At 41.8% G+C, this 21348-nt stretch overlaps 1 protein-coding gene across 5 annotated transcripts in view; it reads left to right on the forward strand.

Annotated features, from left to right (window-relative positions):
- TBC1D1 (TBC1 domain family member 1) overlaps positions 1-21348 on the forward strand; it is a 92814-nt gene that overhangs the window by 11030 nt on the left and 60436 nt on the right. Inside the window, exon 1 of one of the 5 annotated variants that reach the window (XM_054295770.1) lies at positions 11793-11953. The exons of the other annotated variants lie outside the window; for them this stretch is intronic. Coding sequence (XP_054151745.1) covers positions 11924-11953 — 30 coding nt within the window. The 5' untranslated portion in view covers positions 11793-11923. Of the gene's footprint in view, positions 1-11792; positions 11954-21348 lie in introns of those variants that run through there. 5 annotated transcript variants of the gene reach the window in all.

Below are 21348 nucleotides of genomic sequence, written 5' to 3' on the forward strand. Positions count from 1 at the left end.
TAATTAATTCATTTAGAAAGATTTTTAATGAAACAGAAATACTTTTAAAACCAAGAACAAGAAAAATTGTAATTCAAATACAAGAATATATTGAGGATGATTAACATGGGTGATTCAACACCGCTATTACAAAACTTAGGTTTCTTTCCTTAGTTAAAATTTCAAATAGAAGTAAGCCATATGTCTATGAAGCAATAATTTACTAAAGTTTTAAGAAGAGCAAAGCCCCATTCATCACTTTTAATTCTCTACAGACTACAAAAACCATGTTCTAATGTGCATCTCCTGTTACAAATAGTGTTGGTACCTTCAGAGGTCTCTCACTGCAGCTGAATTCAGAGGCATTTCTAGGAGTTATCATCTTAGGATTGCCTTTGTTGGACCAGCTGTCCGGCAGCAATGAGGCACTTCAGTTTCCCTGACTTAATGCAGATTTCAAAGCGACACAGTAGTGGGTACTGACACACTGGAACGAGGCACTGATTCCCAAATCAGGACTGGGACTTAGAAGAGAAAGCAGTTGCTTCTGAGGAGCTCTCTGCAGTATCTCTGCTGCTGTGGAGGTCCGTACAGCTCCTCTACTGTTCCTGACAGTAGCATTCGTAGCCAGGCCGGTAGGAAGCTTTTCTAATTGCAGGAAGAGAACTTCATTGTTCTTGAAAGGGATTATTCCCCAGAGCACATAACTCCTTTTGTCCCTCCTATCCCTTCACAAGTTTGCAGCTTCATCAGGGTTTAAGATGAGGTGTTTAAGTGCCACTTAGTGGCTGTCCCGAGCAAATGTAAGATCCTGCAATTGCTGTGACAGTTTTCACCTCTTCTGCTTTCCACTAGCAGGAGAATTGCTCATCTTACCGTGGAGATACTGAAGGCTTAATCTAAAACTGGTAGAAATCAGTTGAAAGATGCTGGTGGGTTTTCAGTTAGGAAGTTTCAGTAGTGTAATTTCCATTTTACTTTTTTTCCCAGATTGTCTTACTGAAGTTCTGTTTGGGTTCTCCTAGTGGGTTTTTGGGTTTTTTGTTTCTCATTGGGGTGTTTTTTCAATATTTTTGCAATGCCTCTAAAAATATTGGAATGAGTTTGCATTTTACTACACAACAAGAAGCAGCACTATGTAAAGTCTGTGGAACAGAAATAATGCTGTTTCTGGAGTTCATTCTTGTGTGTTAAATTTCACTAACATTGGTGAGTGTTTGACATCAGCTACTGTTCTGAGGTGTTTCAGCTCCCCTCAGCAGAATATCTGATAGATGTGAAACCATTAGCTCTTGGTCATGTTAGGAGCTTGCTATAATAAAGTTTTTATGTGTGCAAGGACAAAAGTTTATATTCTAGAAACTTGCAGGACTTCTGGATATTCTTTACATGTATGTTATTAACATACTTAAGATACATCCTTAAGACACATAAAGGTATAGTAGCAACTTGATCTGTAATTTAAGTGGGGGCAATTCTCAAATGAATAGCTTTTACATCTCAGAGTGCATGCATTGCCTGTATGTAGGCTTCCTCTTTACTGGGAGGAGGTTTTTCAGTGGGGTTTCTGCAGGGAGTTCATGTACTGCAGAAGACATGCTTCAAGTTTTTCTTTAGAATGGAGTTGTCTTTTTTTTTCCTTGTCTTTCAGTTTTTGTGTTTAATAGAGTATCCATAAGCATGCTAGATTTAGAAGAGTCAGAAGATTTCCCAGGAACCTCAAATAAACAAAACACAGATTTCTGATTACATTTCTTGTTTAAGTTACAGAACAGAAACTGTCAAGGTCTCAAGATAAACCTCTTTGCACATGTTGAGACAACGTACCTCCAGCAAGCCATATAAAACCTAGATATGTGGCAAATTTTCCTTAGCCAGATAACCCTCAGTGATCTGACTGTAAGTACACACGTTTGCACAGGCATGTCAGCCTGTTCTGGAAGTCTTGATGCCAGCTTGAAACATCAGCTGAATTAGACTTACGGGTTTTTGTCTTTTGTTGTGAGCAAATTCAAAGCACTTGTATGGGGATGACGTGGATCTACAGTGAGAGAAAGTAATACTTGATTCTTATTAAGTTCTTATTGTTTGACTGTATATTACAGCACTTTGCATAAGAGAAAAAGCCGGAAAGATTGATTAAAACGAGCCTTCATTGGACTCATAAATTATAATTGAAAGCAATGGGACACTTGGGAATTTAATATACCCTGCATGAAATGTTCTGTTAATTATCTTTATCAGTGATCTGGACAAGGGGATCGAGGGCACCCTCAGTAAATTCACAGATGAGACCAAAGTGAGTGGGAATGTTGATCTGCTGAAGGGCACAAAGGTTCTGCAATGGGATCTGGACAGGCTGGATAAATAAGGCAAGGCCAGTTGCAAGAGGTTCAGTATGGCAAAGTGCTGGATCCCACACTTGGGTCACAGCAATCCCAGGCAATGCTATGGACTGGAGGCAGGTGGCTGGAATGTGGCCAGAGCTGGCTGAACATGAGCCAGGGTGTACCCGGGTGGCCAAGAAGGCCAATGGCATCCTGGCCTGTGCCAGAAGTAGTGTGGCCAGCAAGACCAGGACTCAGCACTGGTGAGGCACACCTTGAGTCCTGTGTTCAGTTCTGGGCTCCTCACAACTGGAAAGACATTGAGGGACTGGGCCAGAGAAGGGCAAGGGAGCTGGTGAAAGGTCTAGAACACAAAGCTTATGAGGAGCAGCTGAGGGAGCTGGGATTGTTTGGCCTGGAGAAGGCTCAGGGGAGACTGGATCACTCTTTGCAACAATCTGAGAGGAGGTTGTAGTAAGGTGGGGATCAGCCACATTTCCCAGGTAACAAGTGACAGGATGAGAGGAAGTGACTTCAGTTGCACCAGGGAAGGTATAAATTGGATATTAGGAAAAAAAATCCTCAATAATTGGGTTCTCAGGTATCGGATCAGGCTGCTCAGGGAAGTGGTAAAATCACCATCCCTGGAAGCATTCAAAAATGTGCGCATGTGACACTTGAAGATATGGTTTAGTGGTTAATATGGTAGTGCTGAGTTAGTGCTTGGACTTGATGATCTTACAGGTCTTTTGCAACCTAAATTGATTCTATGATTCTAAAAGACTTGCTCAGAGGACTTCTGAGGTTCACTTATCCATTTGGGTCTTTGGACCAGTGAACACATTCAGATATGTGAGTTAAGACTTACAAATTATTCAAATATGTGAGCTCAGACTTACAAGTTGTAACGGTATCTGAACTTACCAGAGCACTTCAGTGAAGAATTCAACTTTCTAGCCCATCCATCCAGCTTTGTGCAGGTTTCTCCTGGAATGCCAGAGTCCCCTGTTGCTACTAGGAATACCCAGAAAGGAGGAAATGGCAAAACTGACCCATGATTAGTTATGTATTTGTGTATTTCAATAGTGTACTGCATGTCAACTAATATTTCAGACTTTATTCCTGGAAATATGTACACATTTCCAAATTTGATGAGTCTTACATGAAATGCTGCTGCTCTCTCCCCTTCTTGGTGACAAGATGGTTAACAGAGCCTGTGGTGAGGGGCTGTGTGGGTCTGTGTGGATCTGTGGTTTTTGAAAGGCTGACTCAGCAGGCAGAGGCTTCCATTGTTCTGGCACAGGGCTGGGAGCGCAGTCAGCACATGTGGGTGAAATGTGCAGCAGTGACTTACAGTAGAGTATCCTGAGCCCTTTGAAGCAATGTAGCTTTATCAAAACCACAAAAGAGCCATAAGGACAAATCCTGCTGCTGTATTTTAAAAGCCTCTCTGTTGTGTGTTATATTTCACAAATGTTTTCCAGTGTGTTTTTTAGGAGTTAAAACAGAATTGTCTTGAAGTAACTAAATGTGCAATGTTGTTTGTAAAGAAACCTGGAACTGTAAATTTCTGAATGGAAAGCCAGCTGTATCATGGGGAAAGTGATTTTTCAGATTGGTAAAGACAGTGTTTGAATCTTGGTTTGAAAGATGGTTTATTGCCATTTTGTGGCTTTTGCTGTAATTGAAAGACAGTATGATTTAGCCAAATATACAAAAGCAAAAGAGTCCACATCACTGGCAAAAATACACTTGATGGGTTAATAAGCCTGCAGAAGAGGGTAGAAAGGGGAGAGACTAGAAACAGTTAAAAATGTGTGCAAGGGAACATAGCCAATAAAATTTTCCACTTTCAGGACAGCTGAGAAGGAATATAATCAACAGCACAACATAGCAAAGTAAAAATCACAGATAATTTAATAAAAAGGCAGATTTATATGCTCCATACAAAGTTACTGTACATGCAAATTATTATGTTATTAGGTTCCAGTGGTATTCTCAATTTCACATTACGCTGGAGCTACCTAGGGAAGGACTGTGCTGCAGCTTGTAACCAAATGGAAGGCTGGTGATGAGAAGTGATGCAGAGCAAGGGCTGGGCAGGCAGCTGAGTGCACTTCTTAATGAACTGCAAGGGGCTGCAGTAGTTCTCAGCTGGCTGCTACAGTTCTTCCACCAGGGTTTTGTCCAAGAGCACCCAAGCAGGGAGGCTTGGGGTATGAGGGCAACCTTACAGACATTAAAATTTCTTCAGCTTGATTCTGGAAAAGAACAGGACAATATGGTATTTGTTTCCTCTTTTTGTTATCTCTGCTTAAGATGCATAAGGATATAGTTACAACTTGGTCTGTGATTTTAGTGGGGGCAATTCTCAAATAAATAGCTTTTACACTCAGCTGCTTATCATATGTGAACTGCAATATTGCTCCATTGACTTTAGGTAAGTTCTGGACCCTACACTTGCTGAGAGATAAACCTGAACTGATAGTTCTTATTGTTAAGCAATTCCCAGGAAAACCAAGAAATGTTTTGGTTTGGCAGTAGAATAGTTAACACTTAAAGTTTTATTTTAATTGTTGGAGTTTTTTCAGTTTACTGAAATGGGGGTTGCTTTAGGGAGCTACAATATAAGCCCATTTGAATCTGTGTACTGGCTTTGGGGATGGTGGCTGAATTAAATAATGAGAAATCAGTTCTGTTAGAAATAGATTTATTAAGTAAATTGTGGGGAACTGAAAAGACTGGCTACTTTCCATGGCTCTCCATTCTGTGGAGCTCAATATACTTCCCATGTCTCCTACTGTTGCAACTGAGGTATGCAAAATAATATGTCTAGGACAGTGGGACTATTTTTGTATATGTAATTAATTATGTGAACAAAGAGCTAGGCTATAACTCTGTAAAATGATGCATACATTATTCCTTATTTTGTATTACTCCTTACTAGAATGTTCTAGTGGGCTACAGTAAATAAGGACTAACTAACATGAAGTCCCATGTAATGGAAATAGATTTTCATAATATTTATGTCTCCCATAGCATATGGGGAATTGATAAAATTATAATTATGTTTTGATTTTAACCAGTCAAATGAGAGGTGTCATGTTCTGTTCATAGGTTTCCCTCAATATTTGTAGACATTTTTTACTCTATAACTTATCTGTTATTGGAAGTAGAAGTGCTTAGTAATTTGGAGGATTTTTTCCACTGTGAGGTAATGCTTCTTTACAAAGGAAATGTGACCTATCTTCAAATGAATTGTCTTTTTCCCATCTGAGTTAATCATATAAGCTTCAAGATCAACAAGCACTTTAAGTATAACTTCTAACTAATTGCATTTTGAAAATGTTTTTTAAACTTTAAGAGGTTTTTTTATTCTCCTGAGACCCGTGGTGCTTGTCACAAGGAAGCAGCAGGAAGTTGACAGAAAAGGGTGCAAAGTCCTTTCAGGGCCAAGTGTCTAGTGCCAGGGGACATTAATGGCAATTTGATTTTCACATGTTTTGCATCCCAGTGCCGAGAGAGTTTTAAAATAAGCAGTCTTGCATAAGTAATATTTTATAGTTTATCCAGTTGTATCAGGGTGTGTGTGCAGGTGTATGTCATCCTTGTGGCAACTGCTGCCCTCTCCCCAGAGCCACCTCAGCATGGACAGCTCAGCTAAGTTATCCCTCAGTTTGGTGACCCTACAAGGAGGAAAAACAGGAGGTTTCCAGCTGTTTCAGCTGCAGTCAAGACTTAGCTGATTGTCTCAAAGGCTTGACATGTGTGTTTGTCATTGCACACTGGGAGCACCCCATTTATTTTGAGCTCTGTGATTTGGTTCTGCAGTTTGCTAGTTTGCTCTACCTGCTTTCTGCTCTTCCTGCTCATTTCACAGCTTCCAGAAAACCCTCATGACTAACTAGAATAAATGTATGGAACTTCTGATGTCTCTTTGTGACAATTCCCTCTGTGCTCTGAGTTTCCGCTGTTGCCCATTTGCCACATCGTCCTTGTGGGTTTTCTGCATCCAGCTATTCAGATCAAAATTATCTCCTCACAAGATATCTTTGTAAATCTTGCTTGGACTTACCTGTTCATTCAGGCAGTGTTTTTCCACTCATTTACAGAGATCTGATAATTTGATTACAATTAGATCATTCAGCAGTGTACATTTCATCTTGGTCAAATGCAGACATATGATTATGCTTGAGTGGAATTAGTCAGAACCCGTGGCAAAGTTCCTGACAGCTTTAAGCTTTCTTTTGCTGTCTGTGGGAAGACAAAAAATCCTCAATCCAGCATAAAGCTTGCCAATCCAAAGTTTGCTCATCAATGTTTTCAGAAGTGTTTGAAGTGGTACAATGATTTCAGTCCAGCTGTGCTCTTTGCATCAGATGACCCTAATGTTTATGAATGGGCACCAATGGACCCAAAGCTAGATTGTGTAACCATTAAGCTGATTATGTATAGCCTTGGTTACCTTTACAGGATGATGGGTTCCACATGCTGTGAGTAGTATTTTCTCCAGTCCCTTGTTTGACTAAGGATTTCACGAAAACCCTTCCACTCTGAACTTTCTGGAGCAAATACTAAGAAATTATCCATTCCATTCAAGGTAACTGACTGATCATCCCAGCATCTGCTGTCACCCACAACTGCCTTCTAACAGGGCATAAGAAAAGCACAAACTGTTTTCTCTAGATACAACTTTTCAAATGAAAAAAATGAATGCCTAAATACTTTCTGGTCCAAAACAGACCCATGGGAAAGAATCTGAAGATGATGGTAGCCAATCAGGAAAGCTGCTTCAACCTTATGAGGTGTTTTATCCTCTAATACTCTGATGACCTCACTCCACTTGATGTAACCCTGCCTCTAGGATATGACTTGCCCAAGGAAGTCTTCAGTTCCACTGTCTGCTGAGTGAGCTCTAACACTTCTCTCCTACAGGTGTAGGATCACCTTTCCCTTGCAGATCTTGCTTTCCCTCAGTCCTCTTGCTGAGGTGCAGTTGAGCCTCAGCACATGGTAACCCTCTTATGCTCTGACACTGTTGGAGAGAGAAGGGATAGTGGTGGTAGAGAAGAGGACATCACCAACATGACTTTCCATTCTTGAGTGAGAATCCTAACATCACTTGAATCAAAGCATTTTAGCAATTACAGATCTTGTGGTGGAAAATACAATGATATGTAAGCTAAACCTACAGGAGAGGTTGGAAAGGACTCTGGTGCTGAATCAGTGCCCAGCAGTCTGGTGAGGAACTGTTCTCTTCTGTCTGCCACAGAGGCAGTGAATTGCAAGTTATCTCTGGGCACCAGCCCAATGTCAGCATTTTTCATATTTGCTGCTGGTTAGCAAATAGCCAGAAAATTTCACTCACAGTACTAAGAAGATTGTCCAAATTGTGTAATTTCTGTTTCCACTGAGTATCTAGAAACCATCAAGAAAGTCATCCCAGGTGCTTTGGTGAAAGCTGGGTTTCATCTTTAGGATGGGCAGTGGGCTCCTGTGCACTTTAATTCAAAGGGACAGCCGCTACTAGCCTGTGGTTAGGTGTTGGGTCTTGCTGTTGTCTTTCATCAGGGGGCTGGTGGAGATCTGGTTTGGTGAAGTAATTGGCTTTATGATTAATATTTAATTTTGTATTGAGAAAAATGTTTGCTTATAATTTAGCCAAAAGAAGTAACAAAGCTTACTCTTTTCTTTACCACAGTATCTATTCAGAAGCCACTGAGTTAGGCTTGATTGAGTCTTTGCATAGGATGAAATCCAGAGGATTCATTACTCTTTTCCATTGATGGATTCAGATAAATCATTTTTTGCATCTTGCATTGTGGGAAGATGCCATAGAAGTCTGGTGTTTCCTTAGACACCTTTGTTTTGGTATGATTTATTACAGCTGCATCTAAGAACCAAAACATTATTACATTTTTGAATTCACATCACAAACAGTACTCTCACAGTAGTTATTTTCTTTTTCTCTTTTTTCTCTTATAAAGTAGAAACCATCACACCTGGAACTTTTGGGAAAGGATGAGACAGTACTCAGGGAAATCCTAAAGAACAGTGAGAAATAAGTGATAAAGGATAAAAATTGTGGGTGTTTTTAAACAAAGACTAAATATTGGAAAGTGATAATTAATGGCAGGTGTACTTTTTTCTTGTATTTTTTCCACCTAAATTTATCAAGACCTTCTTGTGTACAGGAAGGAAGGAGATAAGTGAAAGTTGCAAGTGAATGTGGACAGAGGGATAATTCATGAGAAGAATAACTGCCAAAGTATGTTTAAGTACCATTCAGAAGAAAAAACTTTAAATGGAAATCGGATCTGCTTTAAAATCTCTACTAGTGGTAACACTAGAGCAACAGGAGAGGCCAGTTCTCAGGTACCACAGTTGAGGCTATACCCTTAATGCAAGTTCTTGTGAGACAACATTCAGTGATGACACACTGAAGATTCACAAAGATATTTATGGTCATTAAACCTAGAGAAACTGAAATCAGAGGAAAATTAGTCAGGAATACTCTTTTGAGTTGAAAGGTCAACTGCACCTTCCTTTCTTAATATTTCCTTATGTCTCCCTTCTCTTTTTATATCTCTTTCATTCTCCAGATGGCTTCTTTAAATGGAGAAAACTTTGTTGGAGAAAAAATCATGGGGGTATTTGTGTAAATTTATGTGAGACATCTGTAGAACAGAAAGATCACCTTTCTGACAATGGAAGCTCTAAGTTGTGTCTTTGAAGTATTTTAATTGTTGCTATTTTAAAAACAGCCACAAATATCTTGCTAATACTTTCCATAATAACATGAAACAGCTTATAGGACTGAGGGGTTTGTTTTGATTTTTAAGAGATCATAGACTTGGATAAGATGGTGTAAAATGCTACTTACTATTTATGCAATACAGATGTTATTCCCTGACCCTGAATTTTTCCATTTCCCCAAAATGAGTATGTAGTGTTTTTGGAGAGACAGTTATCTACACAAGCCAAACTTAAAATACTAAAATACAGATGTTCTCTTTTTAGAAATTTGAACATTCTGAAAAATGAACTCAGTATTGTTCCCACAACATTTCTAAATGCATCTTTTTTGGAAGGTAAGCAACAGAGTGACCTTTTCACTTACACAGAAGAATTTAATGCATTACTAAATGTTTTTATAGCTGAACACTTAAGCCTCACTTCCAGTTGTTTCCCAAATGCCAAAGTGTGCCCACTTCTCCTTCCTTCAAGGCCAGCATCTATCATCTTTTTTTAACAGATTAATTAAAGCAGAGAGAGCAGTTATGTAGCATGCCTGAAAGTCGTGTTAACAGCAGAAACTGGAATTCATTCATTGTTATCTCCTAATTCAGTATCTTCACCACAAGATCACTCTTCTACCCAATCCTATAGAAGCATGTAGAAGTTTTCAGGGTGAATTTGAAATACAAATGTCACTATAACAACTACATGCAGCAGGTTTCAAAGTTAAGTAGTGTGAAGTGACACACTGGAGATGGCTGTTTGAGCCAGTTGCAGACAGGGTGAGAAGCCAGATATCCTGACTGACATCAGTTTAATGTGGACTCTTGGGCAGGTGTATGTATTGTTAGTTTAAAATTGTGTAAAGATGTCAGTCAGGAAGGGGGAGCTGGAAAAACTCCCAAGATGGCAGAATCTCCTCAGAGAAAGGGGAAGAAATAATTATTTAGAAGTAATATTGTTCACACTCAGCGTGAGAGAAATGAGACGCTTGAGACTCTCATGCTGCCATCAAATATAGTGGTTATGCTGTACAACTATGAGCAGCACATAATGAGGAGGAGCATTCTGCCTTGCTTGCTCATGCCCTCAGTTACTTCATGAAATAAAAGTAGAGTTCTTGTCAGGTTCTGAGTTTAAGGCCCTGAGAGCAGATGTTATTTTTTCATGTTTGTGCTCTGTACATCATGAACAGTAGTAGCAGCAGTGAAAATTTCTCCCTCTATCATGCCAGTAAGCCTTTAGAGACTACTACCAGAAGGGGGATCAGTCATATTTAGTGACTTATTTGGCTTATGGCTGAGAGCATCTGTACAATCAAAATGTCCATGGCCACTATCATAATCACAGAGAGATCCATTGGCCATCCTTGTGAATTATCTCTAATGTGTAGTAGTATTAGAAAATGGAACTCCATTCTCCTTTTATGAAGATCTGAAATGCATTTGCTAAAGTTTTCATTTCAGAAACTGAATTGCCTTTGTGTTGCCCCCTCATCTGTCTGTGGCCCATTGCAGAGATGCAGCAGTGCTCGGGCACTCACCAGCACCAGTTAGGAGGTGACAGAGCTCTCTGGCTGCTGCTCCCTTGTTTGCCTTGCATGAACCAAACCCAGGGCTGCCGGGTCATGCAGTCTGGGGCAGGGGCCAAAACTACCCATTTTCTGCCTCAGAGAGCTGTGAGATTGGCTCTGCTTCTCCCCAGCCCACGTGCGTGGATGTCACTCTTCCCCTCCTGTTTTCATTTAATAATTCAAACAGCTGGAGCAGTGTCAGCTCTGACCTGGAGATCATTCCATTGGCCATAAGTGTGCAAGTGCAAGCATGTGCAGGGCACTCTCACAGTGGGGTAGCTGTCTCAGTGAGAGTGTCTTTGGGCAAAAAGAAGAGTTGAATTTGGCGCTTCATCATCTAATGTGGACCAGTTGAATTTTATTGAGAAGTGCATAGCAGACCCTTATGCTTTTTCTGTTATGATTGTGCAAATCTAGTTCTTCATGTTGTTTCTGAGGTGGCGGAAAATAAAGGGCTTTTTGTTTTGAGCCTAGTGGATTATTTCCTGTGAACTCCAAGCCTTTTTTCCTTTTCTGGTTCTATGCCCTTCCTCCAAACTCAGGAAAAATAGTTGTCTCGGGCAGCCCTACAGCCACTGAGTAGGAGAGGAGGATATTCACAGCCAGCTCAGCCGGAGCAACGACGGGAATGAGCATTCCTGGCTGAGTGGCAAGTAACATCCCTGGACCTGCCGGGAACATGTACACTACTGCCTGGCCTTCCACGACAGTCTGATTTCTGGAAGTTGAGCTGCTAGCGTGTGATGTCAAATGCCATTAGCTAACACGAATGGCAAGACAGACTGGAAGTGTAGCATTTCACAGTGGTTTCAAACAGATGATTTTCGCTCGATCCTTTAATTTCAGGAATGGCTTCGATGTCGGGATGCTCCCGGAAAGTTTTAGTTAGGAATCCCGCGGTCAGCGCTGCGCTACGCGGCCGGGCAGCGCGCGGTGGCGGCCGGCGGTTGCCTGCGTTGCCGGGCGCGCTGCCGCAGGGCGAGCCCGCTCCCTCGCCGAGCCCGCTCCCTTCCCGCCGCCGGGATCGGGCGGCCGCGGCCCGGGCGCGGGGAGCCCCTCCGGAGGCGGAGCGCGGCGGGGGCGGGACGCGGCCGCGGCCCTTCCTTTCCCTTCCCTTCCCGCCCCGCAGCCCCGCGGCTCAGCCGGCGCCGCCACGGGCAGTGTCCCGGCGCGCAGGGCTCCGGCGGGGACAGCTCGGGATCCGCGCGGGCCCGGCCCTCCCGGCGCATGAGGCGGCGGGAGCGGCGGGCGGGAGAGGCGCAGAGGAGCGGCCGGAGCCGGGGATCGCCGCGCCGGAGCCCCTAGGATGTCACCATTGTTCAGCTGGGTGGCCAAGGTAGGCGGCGCGGCGCCCGCCGCCCTCCGCGCTCGGGAAGTAAAGTCCAGCCTTAGGGCTTGCAGATGTTCGCGTGTAATTCCAGGCAAGTCAGTCACCCCGGGAAGGGAGCGGAGCCCTGCTGTATTGTTCAGCCAGGGAAAAGGAGGAGCACTCAAAGTCAAGTCAACCTGCTGTCTGACATGGCTTGGGTTTAGGGGTTAAAAGTGAAGCTGCAGACTTGTTCTACGTTGCTGCGGATCTGCAGAAGGGGAGAGCTTAAATTAAAACTGCTCGGCAGGCCCGATCGTAGTGCCTTTTGAAGTCTAACGCTACTTTTGCACTCTGGGGAATGTGTAACAGCGCTCCCACTGTTTGTTTTGGAGTCCTTTTTTTTTTTTCCATGGTTTTTGTCATGCTCTGAATTTATGAAGAACAATAAGTTGGATTTTAGTGGGACACTTACATGTTTTACTATGACAATGCATGTGTCGTGCTGCCTTCTTCATCTGTGTGTCTAGGACTTCAGTAGGGTTTTCCACTGTAACTGAAATTACATATGGATGCAAAGCAGTAAAGATGGTTAAAGATCTCTAGAATATAGTTTTGAGCTGGTGTTTAAAAAAATTCTAAAGTAACCGTCATTATGAAGGAGCTGCAAATGATATTCTGTCTCAAGGCACAGTTCAACATGTAGAAAAGGACAAGTGTGTGAAACAGCTGTACGGCAGTCAAGAATTGTAAGTCCCTTGAATAAATTAGCTGGGGGAAAAAACGTATATCTTGAAATTCAGCAGACAGTGTAGGCTGCTAGGCAGACAACACAAAACCTGATTCTCCCTTCTCTGTTGTCAGGTGTAAGTGGTCAGTTGCTTAATTACTTCTGCATCACTCTTTCTGAATATTTAACAATATATAGGTGAAATACCTACCCTCAGAAGATACTAAGAGGAAAGTGGTTGATCTGTGACTGTTGCCTTTGTTCAGATTCTCAGATAGAAGGATTTGCTCTATTCTGTTTTGAAAAGATTCTGCTGACTTTTAGACACACCCTGAAAAATGGAAATGTATCCTTCTGTCTTTCCACTTGCCTTTTTCCTCGGGGTGAAGACCTGTTGGGTGGAGCACCTGTAGTGACCTCTCCTGTCGCTCCTCAGGCTCTGTCCCGTGCAGAACCTCACACCCGGATCCCGTGCAGCCTGCAGGAGTGTGACACCGGCTGATCCCCGTCCCGGCTCTTTTAATGTGCTGGTCTCCTGTACAGGTGGCTGCTGGCAAGGACGGGTGATGCCATTGAGTACGTACTTCAAGGATGCCCCCAAGGCATGGCTTATTTCCTTCCCTCCCTGTTCACTTGCCAGCTGGGCAATGCAGCTAGTCAGAGAGCAGGTGGTGTCGGAGGAAGTCAGAACTTGCAGCACACGGAGCTCACTGTGCTTTTAGAGAAACAATCTCTTGCACAAACGTACTTCAGAGTGCTTTTAGGAGTACTTTCTGTGCTTTCAAAACTAATTATTTCAATGCTGGTTCTTCACAACTACTTAGTTTTATTCTTTTGATGGCCATTAATTGTCAGCACTAATTTGGGAGGGAAAGCAAGGCAGTGTACTGCCTTGATAGAAACATAAAATCAGGCTCTTTAATAGACAAAACTTTCCTGCCTGCCAAAATCTGATCAGTTGTAGGAGCTATTGCTCCTACAAGCTATTGTGGGCTTTCAACACAAATGCAAGCCTTTCCAGTATTTATAAGATGGTGGCCCATTCCAGAACAGGGAAGGACTGTAGGAGGAGGGAACTGCCCTCCCCTACAAAGGAAAGCTGTCCCCTTGCATCTCTTACTTAAAAATGAGTGACCTTCCACTTAAGTAAGTCAGGCCTGCAGATATTTACATGTGAAGCAATTTACTCCCATGTGCTATGAAATTGACTTCCCTGGTGTTTGTATAAACATTACCTTTTAATATATCTTGTTTACACATTTTTACCTGCAGTTGCACCCAGCTTGTCTCTTACCGACACACAGGCTCCTTCAGGGCTGAATTTTGCAGTGCTGCCAGGCTCAGCCATGGGTCCATTCTGGGCTGGAGGATAAAGCCCCACTTGAGTCACATGTGGATTGACATTGCCCCCATTGGCCATATGGATGCTGGCTGAACCCCTGTATGATGGCTCTGTGGGTAATGAATTCTAAAGAACTGACTTGTTTTACTATCATACAATTACTTAAATAAAAAAGAATAGTTATACCTGTTTTTCCTGCATGGTTTGATACAAAGTCAGACAACTGACTTAAAGGAAACCTCTGACTAAGCACCTGAAAGCAGAGTCTCATGGAAGTGTAAACTATGTTTGCACTGCTCTGAGTAGAAAATACAGTTTTGTGCTTTGGTAGATACATGAGACTCTTCATATTCAGTTTAGATTACTGAAGTAACTGTTACTAAAAGTAATCTTTGTGGGCTTGAAAAATGTCACAAAAAACACATGCAGAGTTTTAATGGGAGGCTGACACATTATTAATTCATTAGTAGGAGGTAATAATACAGTGACAAGTGTTACAAATAATTTTATTTCTGTTCCTATAATATTTAATACAGCTTTAGTAAAAAAAGAGATTTGTCTTAGTTCTTTACAAATTGCCTAATTTTATAATGCAAGTTTCTATTCAGAAGCAGCTTTACAGAATTAGAGAACTGATTGCTGAAGAAATTGTTCTTCAGCACAGTTCTTAGTGCAAGAAACTGTATAGAGAATTTTGAGTAAATGTGTCCTCAGATTCTCAGCTAGCTATGAAATATATATATAGTTTGTCTGTCAAGTTACAAAAAAACCTACTGTATATAATTTAATAGCTGTTTTCAATTTATTTTGTCTGAAGGATTATAAACCAACAAGGAACCAGTAAAGAAAATAACTAAGATAGCATGCAAAGCAATGTTACACAATTTAATTCAAGGTTTCTTCTATAATTATTAAGAGATGCTCCTTCCTGAGGGGAGCTGCAAGTGATAGAGTTCGGTGCTGAAGCTTGAGGAACCTCACTTATTGCCACCAGCACTGGAAGAAAAGGATGGGTTTACAGTGTAGCTGTCCCCAGCTGGGTTGGCTACTCTTGGACCTTGAGTTGAGAAAGCCAATTGTTTGGATTCCTTCTCCTATGAAAATCAGATTTTAGGGCGTATTCACAGTAGATGCTCTGAAATTCCAACAGCAAAACAAGAAGTAAGTTTTAGTTTGGTTTGGGTTTTTTCAAGGATTTCTGACTCGGAAGGGCCTGTGAGCCTTCCACAGTTTGGGAAGCTCTCAAGCTATCAACAAAGAAAGTTTCTGTCCTATTCAGTGCAGCAAGATGTGGTTACTTGGCTTGTGCCATGAAACATTACTGAAAAAGTAATCATAATAATATTGGACCATGCCAGTTATATTTCCTGTAATCCTAATACAGTTTTTTATTCTGTGTTAGAATTGATATTGCTGCTGTTTTGCCATCATTCCTACTATTCCTATTCTTTGTGTAACAGAGTGCCTAGTAGACCTCTGGAGGAGCAGGCATGGGAGTAATGATATACTTCTTAGTTTAGGTCAGAAGCTACAAGAATTTAATTTGCCTTCTGCAAAGGAATGAATAGGAATGAGAGACTAAAAATCATGATGGCCAAGTAACCCCCTCCTGCTTTTTTTTTTTTTTTTTGTCCTTTTTAAGAGTGTTGTGAAAGGATGGTTTTGGCTTTTTTTGCTGGTCTGTTCTAGGGTGTATCACACTCACTTATGAGGATGTTTTGCTCTATTTTAACTGACATGCCTCTTTCTTTTATTCCCCATAGCTTCCAGCAAAGTTGAGCACCTTTGGTCATCTTTAATCCTTCAGTGAATGATTTACATTTTAGCCAAACAAATAAAAGTTTTGGTCTCTTAAGGAGCCCTCATAACCAGCCATTTTAAAACAGTCTAGAGCCAAAAAAACTTAAACATTTGTTAAACCTGTCTTACTTTTAAGCTCATCTTATGATAAATTATTTGGGTAGGTGAATAAGTGGCAGTGGTATTCTGTGGGGTGCAACTCTTGTTTGTGCTAGTGCATTTATCCCTGATAACCCTAATTGTAAAGGAATTTGAATACTTGCATACTGTATCAAGAATCAAGTAGTTAATGAGAGCTAGTGCCAGGGAAGAATTGGGAATTGCTGAGGAGGGAAGGCTCAAAAGCCACAGTTTTGCTTGTGGAAGAATCTCCTTGAAGCCATTGACGCTGTGGGTAGGGCTGAAAGGACAGACCCTCGCTTGTCTCCCAGGCTGGGTGCCAGCAGTGGAGCAAAGAGAAAGTGCAGATTTCTGCCAGAACTGTGTTTTGGTGCCCAAGCTTGCACAATGCCCTTGTCAGAGAACACTACATTTCTGCTCAGTGTGATTCTCCAGGTCAGTTTCTGTTGGGGTAAAATGTTGTTGCCCATTGACAGCTTTCAGATAAACGCTGATTATCACCAAACACGGAGCAGTTGAAATGCTCTGCTCTCTGTATGCCAGTCACTCCCGCCCGCCCCTGCGGGGGCCCGGCTCATGACTGAGGAATATGCGCTCAGCATTGGAAATGAAGTCAGCCCTGTGGTGAAACCCCTCACTTACTCAGCACTTAAGTTCTCTTTATAACTATTTGCTTTTATTCTTCATCCTTCCAGTTCTTTTTCTGCATGCCAGGCTCGAATTGCACCTGCTCTGCTTAGGTGTTCCCCATTTGATGGGAGAGGGCTGGAATATGGTCGCTAACATGGCGTTTGTGTGGCTGCACAGGTGTAGCAGGGCAGTGTCGTCTGCATTTGTCAGCTATGTTAGGGGTGCTTAGTAAGGAGCAGAGCTTTCCACAGAGAAATTCCTGGCCATGTAGATTGCAGTTTAGCAAGGTTTTTCTTTTGAATCATTTATGCCTTTCTGAATTAATTTCTCATGAGTATCTTCTTTCAGGTTCATGTTGACCTTCAGATTTAACAAGCTAAGCCTGACAAGGTAGCTGAGCTTGCTCTTTTGTGCAGGTTCTGTCCTCTGCAATTCAAAACAGAACTTTTAGCCTCTAGTCAAACAGCATTTGTTTTTCTTTGCTGACGGGCACTCTGGAAGTTGGTGCTAGCTGTCTTCATGTGGTTAACATGTTCTGAGCCAACCAGTAGTAAAACTACTAGTAAATCCTGCAGGATTAGGGAAAACCCTATCAAAGATAGATAATACAACTAAGAGTTTGTTTGGATTTTTTTTCCATATATACATTTGTCTGCAGCACTGCATTTTAACTTTATTTGCCTTACAATTGATGATTTAAAAGACTATTTCACATCATAGCCTTTTTTTGAAAGGCTACTGTAACGAAGCAGTCATGTACTGGAGGTATTCATGAGAACACCAAAGCACCAGTTCCACTCTGGGTCCCTTAAATAGAAATATCCTTAGGGAAAAGTCAGGTAAAGGAACCTTTATGGTTCCTAACTTCCCATCGTCCTGCATGTAGAAGCTGCAGCATTTCTGAGAAACTTCTGCTTTAAGGAGTTGTTGGAATTTTTTACTGGGCTATCTAATAAAAGCTTTAAATACTTTTAAGAAGTCTTCTGAACCATTTTATTTTAAATTTGAAGGAGCTGAGGTTGTGTATGGTATACAGAGGTTGACTAATGACTTAACAAGTAAATCCTCAATGGACTTATTAAATTATTATTTAATTAATAGAATTACAGCTTGGCTTTTTTTTTAATTAGGAGCCTTTTACAGCTCTACTGTTCAAGCTGAAATACTTATGGATGGTAATGACTCAGAGGAAAAACATTCTCAGACTCTGTTTTGGTAGTATTTTACATATCAGTTAAGATACACAAAATATGTCAAGAGATGCTTACTGATTTGTATGGGGAGGTGAGGCAGCAGAGCTGGGAAAAGCAGCCAGAACTTAAAGAGCAGAAGCTGAGGCAGAGGAATGACTTTAACTACTGTGTATTGGTTTTGTCATTGAGTTAACTCTACTGAATTGTATTTGAATTGCTTTCAGTTATTCTTGCTTTTAAATCAAGTTACAATAACAAATCATGAGATGCAATAATGCATAAATATAGAATTTTAGTAGGAGTGTTTTCGCAGAATAAGCTGAGTTGGAAGGGAGCCAGTAGGATGAAGCCCAACTTCCTGGCCCTGCACAAGGCACCCCCAAGAATCACACCACGTGCATCATCCAAATGCTTCTGGAACTCTGTCAGGCTTGGTGCTGTGACCACTTCCCTGAAGAGCCTGTTCAGTGCCCAGCCACCCTCTGGGCTTTTTTGAATATCCAACCTAAACTTCCCTGACACAACTGCAGGCCATTCCTTCACATCCTGTCACTGGTCATCATAAAGAAGAGATCAGTGTCTGCCCCTCCCCTTCCCCTCAGGAGAAAGTTGTAGACTGCAATGAGGTCTCTCTTCAGTCTTCTTTTCTTGAGGCTGAATCAGCCGAGTGCCCTCAGCCACTCCTCATACGGCTTCCCCTCAAGGCCCTTCACCATCTTCATCGCTCTCCTTTGTGCACATTCTAACAGCTTTGTACCCTTATTATTCTGTGGCACCCAAAACTGCCCCCAGCACTCGAGGTGAGGCTGCACCAGCCCAGAGCAGAGCAGGACAATCCCCTCCCTTGCCTGGCTGGCCATGCTGTGCCTGATGCCCCCCAGGACAGGGTTGTCCCTCCTGCCTCCCAGGGCACTGCTGGCTCATGTTCAACTTGTCATGGACCAGGACCCCCAGATCCTTTTCCATGGCACTGCTGTCCAGCATCTCATTCCCGTCTGTCTGTACATCCAGGTTTGCCCCATTCCAGGTGCAGCATCTGGCACTTTCCCTTGTTAAACTTCTAGATTTGGTGATTGCCCAGTCTGCTAGTTTATTGAGCTTGCTCTGCAGGGCCTCCTCGCCTTTGAGAGGGTCACAGCTCCTCCCGGTTTTCTGTCATCTGCAAACTTGCTTAGTATCCATTTTTTAAAGTAAAATCTTTCTGAAAAGCATGGTTTTCTTGTTGAGAAGCAACAGGGAGATTCAGGCACCTTTTCAGTGGACCTGTTTCAGTGGACTAGTGCATATCAACAGGTTTCTGCTGCCTCTTTTTCCTTGTGTTTTCAAATTCCCAAAAGGCCAGGCCAGTATTCCTGGATCAGCTGGCCAAGTGCACAAAAGCTGCAGTTCTTAGCCTGGATGAAATCCCCTGTAGGTTGCATCTATGTCAGTAAGTGCCATACAGCAACATGTTGTTCAAGGGGGGGCTGCTGATGCTGAGGATGGATTCTGTGCCTCACTCTGGGAAGTGACTTTCACTTTGGATTGGTCCTAATTTGGTGCTCTGAACCAAATGTCTGTTTGCAGTGAAATGTATCACAAAATGAATGTTTAGTTCTGTGTAAATGGGTGACAGTTCTGGTGTTTTGAGACATCCCCATAATGTCGTCTGTCACACAAGAAGTGGAATGGGAGAATCCACTCTCAAACACATTCCTGGTTCAAAATAAAATAGTTAAATAATCACACCAGATTATACTTGAGAGTCCAGTTAGAGAAGCTGGACAAACAGCATACACGTGGCTTTGGCTGTGTGGCTGTGTGGACACACGGTGGCACAATGGATAGCTCTGATGTAGGAATTAGGAGCCCATCAGGGAATTTTTGCTTTATTGAGATATAGACCGTTTGGCTAGTGCTTAGTGAAAATATCAGGCCTGAAGAGGTTATCTGGAATTTCTGTGCCTTAGACTTCTGTCTGTAACTAACTGAAGATCTGTGAAGAGAGTATAAAAACATTTGTTGCCTTCCATTCTCAGGGCACTGTGTATGTAGGCATACATGTTGATGATCACATTTTAAAACCAAACTAAACATTATTCTGGAGTATCTGGAAGCTTCTTCCCAACTAAGAAAGTTGCTAGCTTTGGACACGTAATGTTTCTCTTTATACCTTTGCAGCACCATCACTGTAATCAAAAGCATGGGGTTTTTTCCAGGGAAAACCTTTGATATGCAGCTACCAAACAGGATTTTCAGGTACAGATAGTCTGAGAAATTGCAGGTTTGGGGAAAACAGGCTGCTTATGCATAGTTGCACAGGCACACCCCATGCTACTGAAAATGGCAAAGCTGAGCTAAACTGAACAACTTCTTTCTTTTTCAATGAACCATTTTGGGGAATTTATGTGTTTATTTCAAGGAGCTATATAGCCAAATGTCTTACTTTTACCAGATCTTAACAGTTGCCTCACTATATTTACTGAACTATTGGTCTGCTGCTGTAGTACCAATGAGGTGAGCTCACTGAAGCCGTTGTCATGGAAATTTGGATGGTTGGCACTAAATGTTTCATGCTGGTTTTGTTTCTGTGGAGCTTTTTATAGCTTCTAATCTCCTCAAATGCAAGTCATGGAAAAGAAAATTTGTAGAAGTGCTTTGGAGTTTTAGACAATTATGTACAAGGGGCCTGTCTTTAAAACTGTTGTTACTTACCCAGAACCTGAACCGGTAATATGTTTTGGAATTTCAGATTAGGGTATGTTCCACTGGAATATAAACTACAGTTTATCATTCTGTGAAAGCAATTTCTGCTTGACATACAGTCATTGAGGGCTGACCATTTGAGACTAAAGCATATTTTTTCATATGCAAACAGTTCATGCAGCTGATGTGGATTTGTTTATGAAATATGGAATCATATAAAAATTGTTTATTGTAGTTTGTTATAATTCCATCAGCATTTTTTTCTTCTGTTTTTTTTCCTGTGTCAGCAAGAAGGATGAAAACTGGTGAACCAACTGCTCTTTTAAGTGAAAGTCAGAGTAGTTTTCATGGGATGTTTAGTCATTACTTTCCCATCCTGCTCTCCTGGGAGTTGACCTGAGGCAGCTGAAATCTGTTACTATATGACAAAGCAGCAAATGTGCTCATCCACAAGCAAATCAGAATTTTGTACCAATCAGGCAGAATGCTGGAAAAAGCCGATCAGCTTCTTCGCTCCAGTTCCCCTGGGGCCTTTGTAAGTTTAATTTTCAAGTAAGATTCTTCCAATTAAAAACATCATCTGTCCCTGTGCCGCCCACCAGCAGCCCTAGGAGGAAGGGCTATGTGGCTGTTTGCTTTGGAAGTCTGTCAACTCTGTTGTCAGAGTAAGAGATGGTGTTTTACTCTGCTGCAGATAAAGCTTACACATCATGTCAACCAAAAGCATTCATAGCTTGACTTCCCCCCACTACCTTCCTTTGTGAAAACATCAAAATACATTTTGAGGGGAGGGAGATTTTGACACACATTTGGGTCAGCTGTCAAAAACATTATGTCAGAAATAACCTTAGTTGTAGTGAGGATGCACATGGAGTTTTCTTCCTTTCTTGATTTGAGTTGGATATTGATTAGAAGGACAGAAGAA

The sequence above is a fragment of the Melozone crissalis genome, unplaced genomic scaffold (genome assembly GCF_028551555.1).
Source record: "Melozone crissalis strain CALT ecotype California unplaced genomic scaffold, PUWL_Pcris_2 ptg000006l_1, whole genome shotgun sequence".
In the NCBI taxonomy this organism is placed as follows: Eukaryota; Metazoa; Chordata; class Aves; order Passeriformes; family Passerellidae; genus Melozone; species Melozone crissalis.